The 17775-nt window shown below is 38.9% G+C and overlaps 1 protein-coding gene across 1 annotated transcript in view; it reads right to left on the bottom strand.

Moving 5' to 3' along the window:
* LOC100261574 (uncharacterized) overlaps positions 1 to 17775 on the bottom strand; it is a 31357-nt gene that overhangs the window by 724 nt on the left and 12858 nt on the right. The window contains exons 5-8 of the mRNA XM_002282620.4: positions 13498 to 13551; positions 2891 to 2988; positions 1516 to 1641; positions 241 to 330 (exon numbers count right to left, since the gene is read on the bottom strand). Of these exons, the coding sequence (XP_002282656.1) occupies positions 241 to 330; positions 1516 to 1641; positions 2891 to 2988; positions 13498 to 13551 (368 nt within the window). The remainder of the gene's footprint in view (positions 1 to 240; positions 331 to 1515; positions 1642 to 2890; positions 2989 to 13497; positions 13552 to 17775) is intronic.

The raw sequence follows: 17775 nt of genomic DNA, 5'->3' as shown, positions 1-17775 counted from the left end.
CCTTAAAATTAACCATTTTGGGCACCTAATTTATTTCAGCATGTTTCTTTACCTTTCCTGTAGCTTAACCTAAGTACCAACTGAAGCTTTTTTATGCCAATTTTTTTCAGCAGAGAAACAGACAAATGATATTTGATCCACAGATAGTTACAGGCACCATATGGTATTTCTAAGTAGGCTACAAGTAAACCACTCAAATATGGTTTTAAAGAAAATATATTTAGATTTAACATCTGTTACCGAAGTATGGAATATTGCAACAAGTGAGTTCTTTTGTGGATTTGTTTTGATGCCTGGATATAGCAAAGCATTGAGCAACACTCTTCCTACCTGCCATCAGTAAAAAAGGGAAAAACAAGAAAATCAAGTGAAGAAAATGTACAGGAGTTTTTATAATTAATTTTAGAATTAAGTCATATGTATTGTGCATTTATTTCCAAAGGAGAATACCATACCTGAAAATTTGAAAAGAAGAAACAGAGTCCAATAAAAAACACCACTTGGTTTTCCAATACTACCAGTATAATCTAAATTATTTTTATTTCCTAAAGGAACTTTTTTAAGTATCAAGAAGAAACACTGTCAATCAGTAATAGCTTGATGCAGAAACAAAGGGGAAAGAAGAAGGAACAAAAGAATAGGGTATATAAGAGAAATTTTCTATCCAAGAGAGAACCAAAGTTACCTTTTGAATACAAAAGTAAGCAGCTGATGTTGAATTGTACCCATTAAAAAAAAAAGGGAAGAGGGACTGAAAGTGTACCCACAAAAAAGTGAATTTAAAGAAAATATGAGAGAGGGAGAGACATGAATTTTAAAAAAATCATGAGACAGTGAGCAACCAATATTGTATTGTATCAACAACACAAAAAAAATAATAATAATAAAATAAAATAAAAAAGAGAGAAGAAAAAGTGAGGACAAGAAAGAAAAATAAGTTTCAGTTGCAAAGAGTCCATCTACAAGTTCACAAAATCCCTTCTTCAGCTAGCTCATCAACCTTCAGTAGACAAGGCAAATTCTTGTTCCCAATCAAGACATTAAAGTTGATTGAAACTTTTGTATGATCCTGATCTAGGTTTAAGATATCTTGGTAGCAGGCCCTGCCCCCACCAATCCCACCATGGGACCAGACACAGACCTGTCCCCTGACCCTCATAAACCTTGTCCATAATGACCAGATAAAATATGCCCATAAATGTCTAACAGTTTCAGCTGCCTTATCATGGCCTGGTCAAGCCTAAATCAGCCAGAACCAAGGGAAAACACAATCAACACATGGATCTAAATGCCACAACTTCCTAGAGTAAAATTGTTTATTTAGGCAGGTCCAGTGCCTAAATATATTTTTCTTGTAACTTTGTTCCAATGCAAATATCCCTCAAGTTATTTGAACATGGCATTTAAGAACTTAAAAAGGACACAATAAAGGAAAATATTAATTTCAAATCGCCATTTTGCTCTGCTAACTCTTAAATTCAATACCCAAAAGATATGTCAGGAAAGGAAACATACATCATTTCGAACAACAATTGTTGGCCTAGATTCTTTTGTACCCTTGTCAATACCCTCTTTGCATTTTATTGAAAGCTGACCGGTGCCCTTATCTTTCCATGCATCTTTATCTGCAGGATCGGTTGACTGGACACATAAAAACGAGGAAACAAACAAACCAATGAGAAGGTGCCACCAGATAACATGTTAAAAATCAGTAGATATGTATTATTCTCAACTCATTGAAGTTAAAAGAATGGCACAAATTGAGAGCACAACTAACATAACTGAGGTGCACATAATGACCGCCACTATCCAGAATCAGCATCATCATGACACTCAAATATGTAATATACATGTTGAATGAGATAGATGTGATATTTAGGGAGCAAAACATCCATTTGAGGGTCATGAGACTCACCTATTGCCCCTTATATAGATCCCAATAAAACTTTTAAGAGAGGCAAAAACAAAAAAGGTTAACTCTTAAACCAAGTATAATGGGAGATCACTGCAACACACTAAGCGTACGGGCACACCCAGACAGGCACACATCATACATATCTACATATTTGTCTCAGTAGAAGAAGGTAGGATATGCCTGATGCAATGATACAATGAGGATTCGAAGTTGTCTATACGTGTTGTTGACTGATAGTTGAAAGGGGTACATATGGCCCCTCTTTAAGGATAAGGTAGTCATCTATCACAGAGAGAATCAGCCTGATCCGACCATTAGAGTTGCATCAGCATTAGTGGCACATGGGACATTAGTGGTTTGATTTCTAGGCTACAGTACTCCTTTGATTCCCTCATGACAAAAATCATACTTTAGTATCACTTGCATATGAAGCATTTTTCCAACCCAGATCACTGTAGCAGGCAACATAGTAATTACAATCCAGCTACTACACTCCGTGAACAGAAATATCTATAGCAATGGGTTGTGATACTTGAATGAGATTACTTTTGGGATGTGAAAAAAATAAAAAAACCAGGCGACAAGTAAATGTCCCAATTAATGACATGGAACTTGTGAGCACCCACATGCAATCTTGCCTATTATGTATATGCACAAATTCATAGCCAAACAACTTCCTACTTTCTAATGTTTATCATTCAAGCTCAAAGATATCTTGTGATAAATCTTGAAAGTAAAATAATTCCATCTTAAATATCATTGGGATTGCCAATGCATAATGGCAGATGTGGACCTAGACAGAGGGGAATGAATGCTGAAAAAGGATTTATGTTAACTAGTCTCAAGTAGTTGGACTCAAATATTACGGCTTTGCTAAGTTGTATACAAATATTTGTGACATGCAGGCATAAAGCAAAATAAGGAATTGACTTGTGCTGCCTCAAGGGAAAGCACAGAATTCACACAAACAAATACCTTAACATAGAGCTTGCATTTGACTTCATGTACTACAATGATTCCCTTCTCTTCAGTCTTTTTCACAGATGGACTGCCAGGCTCCTCCGCATCATTTTCTGAGAATCCAGAAGTAGAAGTTCAATACTTAATTCCTTAAGAAAGAAAGTACCTAAGCAAACAAACACTCAAAGTCCATAACAGTATCAACATATTTCTCTCAGATTTCCACAATACAATGATTTAACTAGTTATGTCAGACATTTTGTATATGCCATAGCAAGAATTGATCAAATCAATAAACTGAGCCAAACTTCAGCACTTCACATGCAATGATGTCCTAAAACAGAGATCCTCTAGTTGAAAAAACACAGAAGCAGGCAAGAAAAGAAACAAAATGCAAACATGATTCACTTTGCTATCTTAGCAGTTTAAGAGTTATGAAAGCGTCATGCTCCATTGCTTTATATTTCAGGGGAAAAAATTAAAGAAAAAGAACATTTCACACTGGTAGTAAAAGAAACAAAATCAAAGCTTGAACTCATCCCACCTGCTTCTAATGGCTTTCCACAGCTCCACACCATGAACCTCCCTGACCTCTTGATTTCCTAACACCTTCCATCTCTCCAAACATTTTTTTAATAACCTTCACAATTTGTCCCTCTTGTTATTAAATCTCCATAACCACTAGTCAAGCAAGACTTTATTTAGGCTAGAAAGCCTTCTGATGCCTAGACCACCAACCTTTTTATCCAAGCATAACTATTTAATTAAATAGGTGAATATTCTTTCCCTCTATGTGATCCCCCAAAATGAAATCTCTTTTGATGTTTTCCAATCTAACTCACTCATGGAGTAAATCAGTAGACTCAAAGAGTGTTTAATAAGAATCAATCTTCCTTCTTTTGACAGTATTGTTTCTTCCAATAATCAAATTCCTCTTAAAGTGTTTCTCCACCAAATCTCAAATTGCACCCTTTTTTTGATAGGCAAACAAAGATACATATTAATGAAGAAAGCATTTGGCAAGACTGCAACACGATACATACAATGTATAAAATTAACACCAAAAACAAGCAAGCAAAAGCAAAGAACACAAAAGCCAGCCACCCTCTCCTTACATCGAACCCAACCAATCTATAAAGTGTATCATAGGCATAGAATGATCTTCAATGTGCACTCTAACCCAATTAAAAAAGATACACATAAAGGAAGACTTGATTGCTTGATTCGACCATTCAACTCCCTTGAAAGGCCTCCTATTTTGTTCCCTTCATAACATCCAAAACAGATACAAGGGAGCAACCCTATGCTTTCTTCTTCTTCTTCTTCTTGCCCATAAAAGAACCATGACAACTAAGAAAATTGCCTCTAACAGAAGAATGCACCACCCAAGCCACTCCAAACAAAGAGAAAATCAAATGCCATAGGATTATTACTGTTGAGAGAGAGAGAGAGAGGAGAAAAACCTTATTCATTCATTGTAATCTCTACTTACAATTGAGAGATATATATATACAAGGCTAGGAGTCCTAACTACCATACATGTGACCTATATTAACAAGGAAAGATAGTATACTATACATACATTATATTCAACACTCCCCCTCAAGCTGGAGCATATACGTCATATGCACCAAGCTTGTTACAAATATATTTAATCCTAGGACCTCTGAGAGATTTAGTGAAGATGTCTGCTAGTTGATCATTTGAATTGACAAAACTTGTAGCAACACATCCTGATGCGATCTTCTCTCTAATGAAATGACAGTCAACTTCAATATGCTTGGTCCTTTCATGAAAGACTGGATTGGATGCAATATGTAATGCGGCCTGGTTATCACAGATGAGTTTCATCTGTTCATCCTTTCCAAATCTCAACTCCTGAAGAAGATGTCTCAACCATATGAGTTCACATGTTGCCAAAGCCATAGCTCGATACTCGGCTTCAGCGCTAGATCTGGCCACTACATCTTGTTTCTTACTCTTCCAAGATATTAGATTACCTCCAATAAAAACACAGTACCCTGAAGTGGAACGTCTATCTGTGGGTGAGCCAGCCCAATCTGCATCTGTGTAACCAACAACTTGAGTATGACCTCTGTTCTCGTACAATACACCTTGGCCTGGTGTACTTTTGATATATCGAAGGATACGGATTACGGCATCCCAATGGCTATCACATGGTGACTGTAGGAATTGACTAACAACACTCACAGGAAAAGAAATGTCTGGACGAGTAATGGTGAGATAGTTCAATTTACCTACGAGCCGTCGATATCTCCCGGGGTCTCCTAAAGGCTCCCCCTGTCCTGGTGCAAGTTTGACATTCGGATCCATAGGTGTGTCTACCGGTTTGCAGTCTAACATACCGGTTTCTTCCAGGATGTCTAAAGCATACTTCCTTTGGGAAAGGACCACACCAGAACTAGATTGAGCTATCTCAATTCCCAAGAAATACTTGAGTTTCCCCAAGTCTTTGGTCTGAAAGTGGGTAAAAAGATGTTGCTTTAGTTTTTGAATACCATCCTGATCACTGCCTGTAATGACGATGTCGTCCACATAAACAACCAGATAAATACACTGCCCCAAGGAGTTATGATGATAAAAAACTGAATGGTCTGCTGTACTGCGAAGCATGCCAAACTCTTGAACAACAGAACTAAAACGGCTAAACCATGCTCGAGGAGATTGTTTCAAGCCATATAGAGAACGGCGTAACCTGCACACTAAACCAGACTCCCCCTGAGCAACAAAACCAGGAGGTTGCTCCATATAAACTTCCTCGGCAAGATCACCATGAAGGAAGGCATTTTTAATATCCAACTGATAAAGAGGCCAAGAATACATAGCAGCCATGGAGAGAAGCAAGCGGACAGAAGCAATCTTGGCAACAGGAGAGAATGTGTCACCATAATCAGAACCATAAACTTGAGTATAGCCTTTAGCAACTAAACGGGCCTTAAGGCGATCAACCTGACCATCAGGACCAACCTTAACTGCATAGACCCAACGACAACCAACTGTAGATTTACCAGAGGGTAAAACAACAAGATCCCAAGTGCCATTAGAGTGCAGAGCAGCCATTTCATCCACCATTGCCTGTCGCCAGCCTGGATGGGAAAGAGCTTCATGGGTGCTCTTTGGAAGAGAAACAGAGGATATAGCAGAAACAAAAGCAGAATAGGGTGAAGATAATCGATGATAACTCAAAAAATTGTAAATAGGATGAGGATTACGAGTAGAGCGAGTACCTTTCCGAACAGCAATAGGTAAGTCATTAGGAGAAGGCAGAGCCGGGGCAGGTGAAGCCGAAGGGATAGGAAGTGAGTCAGCAGGTGCCTCAGGAAAAGGGAGAGGAGCAACGACACGAGGGCGACGATGATAAACCTGAAGTGGTCGAGGGGGCATAACATCAGGTGGGGAGACAATGGGAATGGGCAAGACTTCAGAAACAGGAAGAGACTCAGAAGTGGTGGAAAAGAATGGTGAGTCCTCAAAGAAGGTGACATCAGCGGAGATAAAGTACCGATGAGTCTCAAGGGAATAACAACGATAACCCTTCTGAAGTTTGGAATATCCCAAGAAGAGGCACTTCATGGCTTTGGCGGAAAGCTTATCCTGTCCAGGAGTGAGAATATGAACAAAGCAAGTACAACCAAAGACACGAGGAGGAAGGAAATAAAGTGGTTGGTCAGGGAAAAGAAGGGAGTGAGGAATCTGATCGTGTAAGACAGAGGAGGGCATACGATTAATCAAATAACAAGCGGTAAGAACAGCGTCCCCCCAAAAGCGAAAAGGAACATGACTATGGAGGAGGAGAGTACGAGCTGTCTCAACAAGATGTCGATTCTTGCGTTCAGCTACCCCATTTTGTTGAGGAGTATGAGCACAAGAAGACTGATGAAGAATCCCATGATGAGAAATAAACGAAGTAAATTGGGCTGAAAAATATTCCCTGGCATTGTCACTGCGTAACACACGAATAGAAATATTGAACTGGGTTTGGATTTCAATATAAAATTTCTGGAAAATAGAGAATAACTCAGCTCGATTCTTCATTAAAAATAACCAAGTACATCGAGAATAGTCATCAATGAAAGTGACAAAATACTGAAATCCTAAAGTAGACGCAGTCCGACAAGGACCCCAAACATCAGTGTGGACAAGCTCAAAAGGAGACTTTGCCCGATTATTCAAACGCTTTGGGAACGAGACACGAGTATGTTTCCCAAGCTGACATGACTCACACGGAAGCGACGACAAAGTTGAAAAACGAGGAACCATCTTCTGGAACTTGGAGAGACTAGGGTGGCCTAGACGATTGTGAATGAGGAGAGGAGCATCAGTGGAAATGCAAACTGCAGGAGATGAATCTGAGGTGAGGTGATAGAGGCCTTGAGACTCACGTCCTATGCCAATCGTCTTCCCCGTACTCCGGTCCTGCAAGGTCACAAATTTATCAGAAAAGGTAATAGAGCAATTAAGAGTACGAGTGATTTTGCTGATGGAAATAAGATTAAAAGGACATTCAGGAGTATAAAGGACAGAAGTGAGAGGTAGAGAAGGCAGAGGAAGGGCCAAACCAATACCTTTAGCCACAGTTTGAGAACCATTAGCTAAGGTAACAGTAGGTAAATCAGAGGTAGTAGTAATAGAGGAGAAAAGATCCTTATTACCAGATAGGTGATCAGATGCTCCAGAATCTAGAATCCAGGGTCCAAGAGAAGATGTGTGGGTAAGGCAGGCAGAGGCATTACCAGGCTGGGCAACAGAGGCAATAGAAGCCTGAGATGTCTGAGATGCGGAGGAGCTCGGAGGCTGAGACAGCGGAGAATCAGAGGACTGGGCCATATGGGCAGTGCGAGGAGGTCTTCCATGTAACTGATAGCAACGATCGCGAGTGTGGCCAAGTTTATTGCAATAGGTGCAATGAGGACGTTGGCCTCTACCTCGGGTACCACTGCGTCCTCCTCGAGAGGTAGTTTGAGAAACTAACATAGAAGAATCTGAAGCGCTATCAGATGGCAAAGTCTGAGTGGACGAGATACGGAGGAGGCGAGCAAACACATCATCCAAGGACGGAACTGATGAACTACCAAGAATCTGATCACGAATAGGCTCAAGATCCGGACGGAGGCCAATAAGAGTAAGGACCATGAAGAACTTGTCAAGCTGTGTTTGTTGAGCCCCAACATCAGGAGTAAGAGGCATCACAGTCAAGAACTGCTCCTTAAGAGAGGCAATCTGACCAATATAAGTAGATAGATCCAAGTCCTGTTGGCTGAGATGGACAATAGCAGAAGCCACCTTATAAAGACGCTGGATATCATTCGTATATAATCCTTTGGCCTGAGTCCAAAATTTAAAACAAGTTTTATAGGCCTGAAGATGAAGAAGAATCCGGGGATCAACCGATTGCCATAATACACTACACAACTGTGCATCTATCTTCCTCCACTGTACGCGGTCAACCTCAGGGATATCTGCCTCCTGGGTAACCAAATGATCCTCATATCCTTGACCCATAAACCAAAGTTCAACAGAGGCAGACCAGGAGAGATAATTCTCACTGCCAACCAATTTCTCTGAGGTAATCAGAGGAGATCCAGAGAGAACAGACGTAAAGATCTGATTTTTGGTGGGCATATTCACGTATTTGGATCGAAGAGAGCCCTAAGATGGGTTCAGATTTAGGCGGAGAGAGAAAAACAGTGAAACCACGGCTGTGAGAGGTGCAATCAATGGAGAAAAAAGGTCGTGACGTGCCTGGAGAGGAAGAGAAGCAGCACCCAAGCCTCGGGGATGGAGGGGGAGCCCTGTCGGAGGTGGCCGGAATGGCAAGAAGGCCAAAACCAGGGAAAAAATGGAGATGCAGGGCTCGGGGAGGACTGCCGGAGGGCTAGAAGGCCAAGACGGCGCCGGACGAGCCTGGAGAGGTGTCGGAAGTGGCCGGAAAGTGGGCCACGCGCCGTCACGCGCCGGCGCGTGGGTGACAGGCCGGAGGAGAAGGGAGGCGCGTGGGGGCGCGTGAGATGCCGGTTGCCGGTGGGGTTTCCACTGGCGTGTAGATCAGCCTCCGGCGGTTCGGAATATGTGGTCGTTTCCCGGAAAAAAGGTCGCCGGAAAATGTCGCCGGAAAAGGTTGCCGGCGTGATGGAGATCCGACGGCGATGAGGTTGTCCGGGGTGGTTCGGAAAGAGAGTGAGGGGACCGGAGTGAAAACACGGTCACGGGACGGTTCGCCGGAATTGAGTACACGACTAAACCGAAAAAAAAATTAGGTTTTCTCCTTTGGCTCTGATACCATGTTGAGAGAGAGAGAGAGAGGAGAAAAACCTTATTCATTCATTGTAATCTCTACTTACAATTGAGAGATATATATATACAAGGCTAGGAGTCCTAACTACCATACATGTGACCTATATTAACAAGGAAAGATAGTATACTATACATACATTATATTCAACAATTACTTTGGAGCATTAGAGAAGTGATCAACTAATTCATCATCCCATTTACTCATGAAGCACCTATTCAGAATACTTCAACCCCTCCCTTCTAAGTTGATCAAGAGTTGAATAGCTTCCCAAGAAAAGAAACCCACCTTCGTTGGCACCAACGGATTTCATACTGTGCTTGTGGTGACTCAGTTCCTTTCTGATCTAAGGAAGCATAAAAAGATTTGACAGAGAACTTGCTTGCCTTGGTTTCATTCCAACCCAACCTGTCCTGTTCATTCCTTCAAATTAAAATTTTTGCAGCCTCTAGAAAAAGACCTCCACTCTTTCCAATAACCAATGATGGAACTGTCTGTGATAGTGGAGGCTCCATCGGCCCCCTCCCTAACCTGCTCCCACATTTGCTATCCAAGAGTTTTTATCAATGGCTTTTCCAAAGAACTTTCACCACACCTTGTCTTTCAATGTCCAACTTACAAATGATCCTGCTATTGGTGCTATTGAGCATTGAATCTAATGCCTCATTTCAATTACGATTGCATTTAAGATTTGTCTGCCATCCACAAAAGCTTCTTTGTGTACTTGTCCACCACCTTTTTGAGTCAATTAGCCAAAACTTTAGCCAAGAACTTATACAACCTCCTATCAAATCTCAAATGTCTTAACATGGTTTTAAAAAGCGCAAGGTGCACCTAAGGTGCAGGCTCCTATGGCTTAGGCATAAGGAGCAATAGAAGGTGTGTGCCTAAGTGAAATGAAATACTACTTATGATCAATATCAAATATGATCTGCAATCCAATCCAATCAATGAAAAATTTAAGATTCCAAACATTTAAAAGAGCCATTAAACAAAAAAAGTAATTAAATTGTATACATTTCAATATGCTGTTAGAAATTTCAAGAATAAAAGTGTTTTAAAAAGGAAGAAAAGTAAAGTAGATTAGGTGTGCTTCTCCAACAAGGCACACGTATTAGCAAGCTAAGGAGTGGTCATGCCTTTCACAATATGAGTCTCAATTGATCCTCACTAGTCTCATAGAAAAGAAAAATATCACATGCAAAGAAGAGATAGGAAATTCCATCCTTTTCTCTCCCCTATCCTAACCTTGAACCCATTGATAAATCCCTTTTGTGAACACCATTGAAATGAAACAACTATGAATCTTCACAACCAAAACAAAAAGATAATGAAAGAGTGGACCACCTAACCTAATCACTTGGAAGACTAGAAGAAACCTGTAGGTGTTTCATTCACCAAAATTGAAAATCTCATTAGAATAAATGCAAAATTTTATCTGTTCCACCCATGTTTTGCTCAAATCCCATTTTTTCCATTATTGAAAGGATAGATTTCTAGCTAACATGATCATAGGCTTTCTTTATCTCCAATTCGCACACTAAGACTACTAAAGAACTCCTTGTTCTAGAGTTAAGCCTCATTGTCCATCAAAATTGATAATTGTACCATAGAATTTTTTTTTATCCATTCTACCCTTTGTTTGCTCAAATCCCATTTTCTCCACTATTAAAAGAAGGAATTTCTAGTTTACATGATCATAGGATTTCATTATGTCAAATTTGCACACTTGGGCCATTTAAGAATTCTTTGTTCCATAGCCAATAGCCTCATTAGCTATCGAAAAAGAATAAAAAAATTTGCCTACCTTCCAAAAAGTATTTTGAGACTCTGATACCATCCTACCTATTATTAGGTTCTTAAGCCTATTTACTAAAACCTTTGCATAGATCTTGTAAGGCCTCTTCACCAAAGTGATAGACCTAAATCCCTTTCTAGAAAGAAGTGTTAAAAAAAGTAGCATCATGACTTTTTTCAAAAGAGCCATTCACATGAAATTCCCTAACAAACTCCATTCCTCCTTCCTAATAGTAGCCAAACACTTCGACCACAACATCGTTAAAAACCCATCAAGGCTAGGTGTTGCATCTCCCCCTAAATGTAAAAAAGCAACCAACACCTCCACTATGCCAAAAGGTTTTTCAAGCCCTTCTCTATCCACCCTATTGATGGAATTGAAAAAATATCCCTCAATATCTAATCTCCTAAACTAAGGATCTTCAAATAAAAATTGAAAGAACAACTTTTTAACTTTTTGTCTTTGCTTAACCACAACTAGTTCACCTTTATTTGGCTAATAAAGTTTCCTCGCCAATGCACATCAGCCATTTGATGAAAGAACTTTGTATTCTTATCTCCTTTCTTAAGCAATAAAGCTCTTGATTTTTGTCTCCAAGAGATTTCTTCCAAAATCACAAGGAGATTATACTCATCCCTAAACACCCTTTGATTCTCCTTCTCCCCCTCAAACAAAGCCCTTTCCCTCTCTTTAATGCCATAAAATGTGATCTCTTCCAATACTGCCTCTTTTCACAAAGACACATTACCAACAATCTTCTTGTTCCAACATTTTAAGTCTTCTTTTAAAGCTCTCAATTTTTTAGACCAGCACAAAGCTTGGACAACCCTTGACATCACTGTTTTGCCATCAAGAGTTAACCAAATCCCCAAAGCCCTCAATTTTCAACTGGATATTTCAAATGACAAAGATCTTTTGCAAGGATTTTAGAGGAGAAAAAGAAAAAATCTTATAGGTGCACTGAACCCTTACACGTGGGAGAAGTACTTGTTAGAATAGGAGAAGATAAAAATTCTGAAGTTCTAAATGCAAGCATATTAATGTAAGGTGCTTGTAGAACTGAAGTTAACTAAAATGAGAAAAATGGACAGTATCTGTATACAGATGCTCCATGAAGACTCCCAAACTTTTCCTAAAGTTCCAGCTGAAATTCAAGTTCAATTTCAGTTTTTAGTTCTTGGTCATAAGAGGATTTCTTCACCAGAAAAGTTTAAAATGTGAGTACAACCCCTTAATACTAGAAGTCAAAACCAAAGCAGAAAGCTCAAAACTCATGTTGTTCATTCATTATCCCACCAAGGCTCTCTCCAATAGTGTTCTAACAAAAGTTGCAAATAAAATAAAATTATTTACTTTAAATGCACTGTAGTTGGCAAGTCAAAGTACAAAATTTGCTTAAATGCTCTTCAACTAGTAGGCCACTCTAATATACTTATCAAGTGGTTGAGGAAGATAACTAGAGGTAGAGACCTCAAAAGCAAGAGAGTGCCATTCAATTATTAGAAAAAACAACACAGATGTACATATACAACCACTGACACACTCATTTACCTGATCCTATCTAACAAGAGCACTTTCTTAGATTGTAATTGGCGTGTGCCCCCCCATGCAATTCAATATTGATGAAAATGGTGACAAAAGGAGAATATGCATGCCCTGAATCAAAAGCAAACAAAGGGAAAAAAAAAAGGAATGGTTGAATGCATCTGTAGTATTTGTAACCACCTACCTACCCAATTTAAGCCAATCAATGAAAGCATAGAGCCTCTCACTTCCATACTTCAGAAGATTCAGCATTTTAAAATGATCAACTAACTAGCATGCTGCCCATGGGGCCTGGTTCAAGCACCAAGGGATTGGGTTTGGGATGTTAAGAGGTTCCAAGTTCAATACCCAGAAGGGGAAAAATTTACTAAAAGAAAACTAAATGGCTTACTCGAAAATGCATTGACCATGTTTTGAATAATTATCCATACAAAAAATTCAACACTATCTATACTACTACAGAAAGTGAAAAGGCATTCCTACTCTTTTGGACAGAAACCATGCCAAGTTTCCAAGCTGCTACTGGAGAAAAAATGTTCCGATTTCTTTGGGCAGCAAGCATACACATTTGAGACATACCAAAAAATAAAACCATGATGAACAAGAAGACCTCAGACATGACTACCACAGAAGAAGAAACAGTCTTCCTACTTTGGGCAACAAACATACCATATTTACAACTTTCCAACATAACCCTTGATGAAGGATAATATCTCACCTACATGAAAGGCAATGATGTGAAAGTTTCATTAGTTGGTAACACACCTAAATCTCCTATTAACTCTCCTGCATTTCTAAAATATATGGAAAAAACTTGGTGCATGGGGCATATCTGGGCTGCTAGTGGAGATGAAATTGAACACAAGTGATGATGCATGTAAAAATGCAAAAGAAGATTATACTAAACAGTGTAAAAAGATTTCCGTTAATAAAGAATGAAGAATAGTAGAAGTTTTGTTGTCTCACCACCATCAGCATCCTCTGAAGCATTATGACTTATGGGGACTGAACTTTGGCTTCCTACAACAAAATGAAAAGGCTGGGTTTCAGAATTCCCATCAATCTCATGACAGCAATATGAGGACATTATCTCAGCTCAACACTCAAATTCCATAGTCAATAAAACATAGTAAATCCATGTCCAGATAAAGCTATACAAAATTAAGTTTCCAATCAAGTCTTTTGCAACATAATCTGTAAAATATGAACTTTTCATAAGAACAGGATAAAAATGAATTCAATTACCAATAAGAAAATCAACTCATGGAAAGACTAACAACCATATGACTAGGAACCAGGCAAATGTAATATAGACTAATGAGTTGATAAGAAGATCTCAAACTCAATGTAAGTTTGATAGGAACCAAGACTGGTATACACATTTGCTTTCTAGAGCACATAGTTACTCTTGCATTTGATCAGATTTATGTATTGGATTGTGTTATGGGGGTCCTATTTATTTCATGGCCTAAAAAAATGAATTTCTATCAGAATACAAAAAATTTCAAAGCATGTGTATAGAGACACATGCAACTCACCCCAAAATTGTGGATGTAGAGGAAGATGAGTGGCAAAAATATTTTTTTGATAGGCAAGATGAGTGGCAGGTGGCAACAATATAAAACACACACACACAAAAGAGATACATTCTTGAGAAGCTATAGGGAGCACCACCCGAACAACAAGATGAGAGATCCTTGAAAATGATTCATATACAAAGCTGGATAACAGCATGACTAGAGAGAACCATGTTTTTTCAAGTTGAAGGAGACCAAGCAGAGGCCATGGCTTTAGATAAAATTGAAAGGCAAAAGGGGCCCAAGAACACATACATACACAACATGAGGATGTTCATTCTAACACATTATGCACATGTAAGTGCATATATAACACATTATGTACATGTAAGTGTATATCTAACTCTATGTGTTTGTGCGCGCGCGTACATATGTATATTATAAATAGCTATTAAGGTAAGAGAATTAAAAAAAAATGATCATTTATAGCTTGAACATCATTCCAGTCTAAATTATTGTCTACTTTAAACGTGATATTCTCCATGATAAATTATTTGAATAATAGTAAAATGATACGCATTATTATCATGCACTAAAAAATAACATTTAGAAAACAATAATTGAATTGATTAACAAAATATATTTTATACCAACAATATCATTTTTAAAGCTACAATGGTAATTATTTTTAAGCATCAAAATAGTAAGTTAACCCTAAAATGGGTCAAAGGAAGGCCACCTAACAAAATTTCTGGATAGTTAACATGGTTTTTTACTTTACCATGTAGGTTAGAATATTTTTGTCTTCTAAACAATTTTTTTTTTTTACAAGACATTCAAACCTTGAGATGCTTAAAGCAGTTTTTCTCCTGGAGTAGTCATCGATTCCATTTCAATCAACATTAATTATTCCAGCAGGGGTAGAATATGATGGTATTGGATTAATCAGTGCTTTGTTTCAGGCTACTGCAGAAAAAATGTAAATGATGAAATCTAGGACATTAACTGATGATTATATTTCTCTTCTCAGCCTAAAAAAGAAATGAAGAGTAAAAAATGTTTCTTCAGGGAAACAAAGCGAGCAAGCACAAAGGTTAAATCTCAAAAAAGGCAAGAGTTAAACATCACATATGCAAAAATTCACAAAAATTGAAAGAACTGAAGGGAATGACTAAATGTGCCAACATTTCACCCGATAGAAAGTGAGGCTTTGTGTTCATTCAGGCCAAGCCCAAAAATGATGGAAGTGACAGTGTTTCTTAAGTTTATTTCTATCTTGTAGATTATTATATAAATGATAAATTCTTACTGAAACTCTTTTTAAATAAGAAATGACATTCACAAGGATTCTAGTTATGCCTTTTGAATTCCTACACACACACACACACACATACATATATATATATTCTACTTTTTTAATTATCTGAGTATGAGTAATGACATGTGTGATTGGATTTCAAGATTGTTGCACATATGGTAGAAACTCATAAATATCTTTAAAAAACTCCATCCAAAGAAAAATAAATATTTCTTCATGTGAAACAAATATTTTTCATAAAATTAATATGCATTAAATTTAAGTTCATTGACAATATGTAAGTTTAACACCACTCATTAAGGAGGTTGAGTTGGTAGATCATCCTTAGGAGGTCATTATACATTGAGAGGTGGTTTAGAAAAGGAAAGATTTCTTTGAGATTTAAAACTATCTGGTTGAAAGTGGAGGGTTTCAAAAATTTGATCAAATCTCGGTGGCAGGATTATGAGATTAAGGGCAACCTTAGTTTTGTGCTTGCCAAAGAATTAATGTTGGATTTAAAAAGATGGAACAAAGAGGTGTTTGGCCATGTGTCGCTCTGTAGAGTGATGGCTTGAACAAAATAAAATGATGTTACATTAAGAGAGAGAAAGGTCTGCAGCAGAGGAGGACAAGGAGAACCAAAGATTGGTAAAGCAAGAATCTAACCATTTAACCATTTTGAAAGAAACTTTGTAGAGACAAAAGTCGAGGGTTTTTTCATCAAATGGCCAATGCTTGTAGCTGAAACAACTTTATTAGCAGAATTGAGATGACATTTCTTCCTTTTTCCGGTCTCTGCTTAAGAATTCACAAAGACCCAATCTAGAAGAAGCATTTTTTTTTTTTTTTTGATAAGCGAGAGCAGAATATATATTAAAGAAGGCCGAAAGGCCGCACCACATACAAGAAGTATACAAAGCAGCCACAAGGCCAAAAAAACAAAAACAGGAACACCTCACCAGCCCTTAGGGGACCGTTACCCACTCTAAGAAGCCTAAAAGTGAAGAGGACTCCTCTCCCCTATACAACTTAGTCCAACTCCACAGACTACATACAAAAGAATTCTTAAGAGTCTGAATAGCCAAAAAACCCCCTCTAAAAGCTAACCTATTTCTTTCCTTCCATACCGTCCAAAAAATACATAACAAAATGGTCTTCCATATCTTCTTTCTTTTTTTACCCACGAAAGGGCCCCGCCAACATAACAACGCCTCTTTGACCTTCTCTGGAAACACCCACTAAACCCCAAATAAGGCAAAGGCGATTTCTCATAGGGCCCTAACCACTGTACAGTGTAAAAGAATGTGATTTACATTTTCCTCTTCACAACTACACAAAAAACAACAATTTGGGAGCTGCCACCCACGCTTTTGCAGCCTATCCAACGTGAGGATTTTTTCCCAAGTAGCCTCCCACGCAAAAAAAGCCACTTTGGTTGGGACCTTATCCACCCAAATATTTTTTCCTGGAAAAACGAGAGGATTAGGGGTTGCCAGCAGATTGTAAGCCACCCGAATCCGAAAACTGGCAGAATCCCCTCCTTTCCAAAGCACTGAGTCCTCCTCTAGGGTTACCTTGATGTCTCTTAGCAAGAAGAGCAAGTCTTCTATTAACACCAGCTCCCAATCGTTAGAATCTCTAGCCAATCTGAGATTCCACCCTCCTTGGCCAAGCCTTGGGTCCCACACATCATTCACCAATTCATTACTGCACATTGCCAAGGCAAAAATCTGGGGAAACGCTTGGGACAACGCTTTGTTGCCGCACCAATGATCAGTCCAAAACATAATCTTAGACCCCCTCCCCACCTTGAACTTCATGTTATTCCAACACCAGCTCATCTCCTTCAAAATCTCCTTCCAAACTCCCACTCCAAAGGGCCCCTGAACTTCCTTAGATTTCCAACCACAACCCTCCAACCCATGCTTCACCCCGATCACCTTCTTCCACAAGACGTCCTTTTCAACGACAAATCTCCAAATCCACTTGCCCAATAAGGCCTTGTTCAGTAACCCCATCCTCCTAATACCAAGACCCCCCTTCTCCTTTTGAGTACACACCACCTTCCAATTAATTAAATGGATTTTCCTATCCGTGCTTCCCCCTTCCCAAAGAAAATCTCTTTGTAATTTCTCAAGCCTTTTAACCACTGACTTAGGCATTCTAAAGATGGACATTTGATAGATGGGAATGCTGGCCAAGGTACTCTTAATAAGGGTGATTCTCCCGCCCTTAGACAAGTATTGTCTTTTCCAAAGGGCGAGTCTTCTCCTCATTCTTTCCTCCATCCCGTCCCACGTGGACAAGGCCTTGTGCCGGGCCCCAAGGGACAACCCCAAATATTTAACCGGAAAGCTTCCAATTCTGCAGCCTAATTCCGCTGCCATTTCCTCAATATTATCAATCTCCCCAACTGGAATAAGCTCA

Source organism: Vitis vinifera, chromosome 2, assembly GCF_030704535.1.
Source record: "Vitis vinifera cultivar Pinot Noir 40024 chromosome 2, ASM3070453v1".
Taxonomy (NCBI): domain Eukaryota; kingdom Viridiplantae; phylum Streptophyta; class Magnoliopsida; order Vitales; family Vitaceae; genus Vitis; species Vitis vinifera.
Note: the sequence above shows the minus strand (reverse complement) of the source record. Positions and strands in the feature narration are given on the sequence as shown.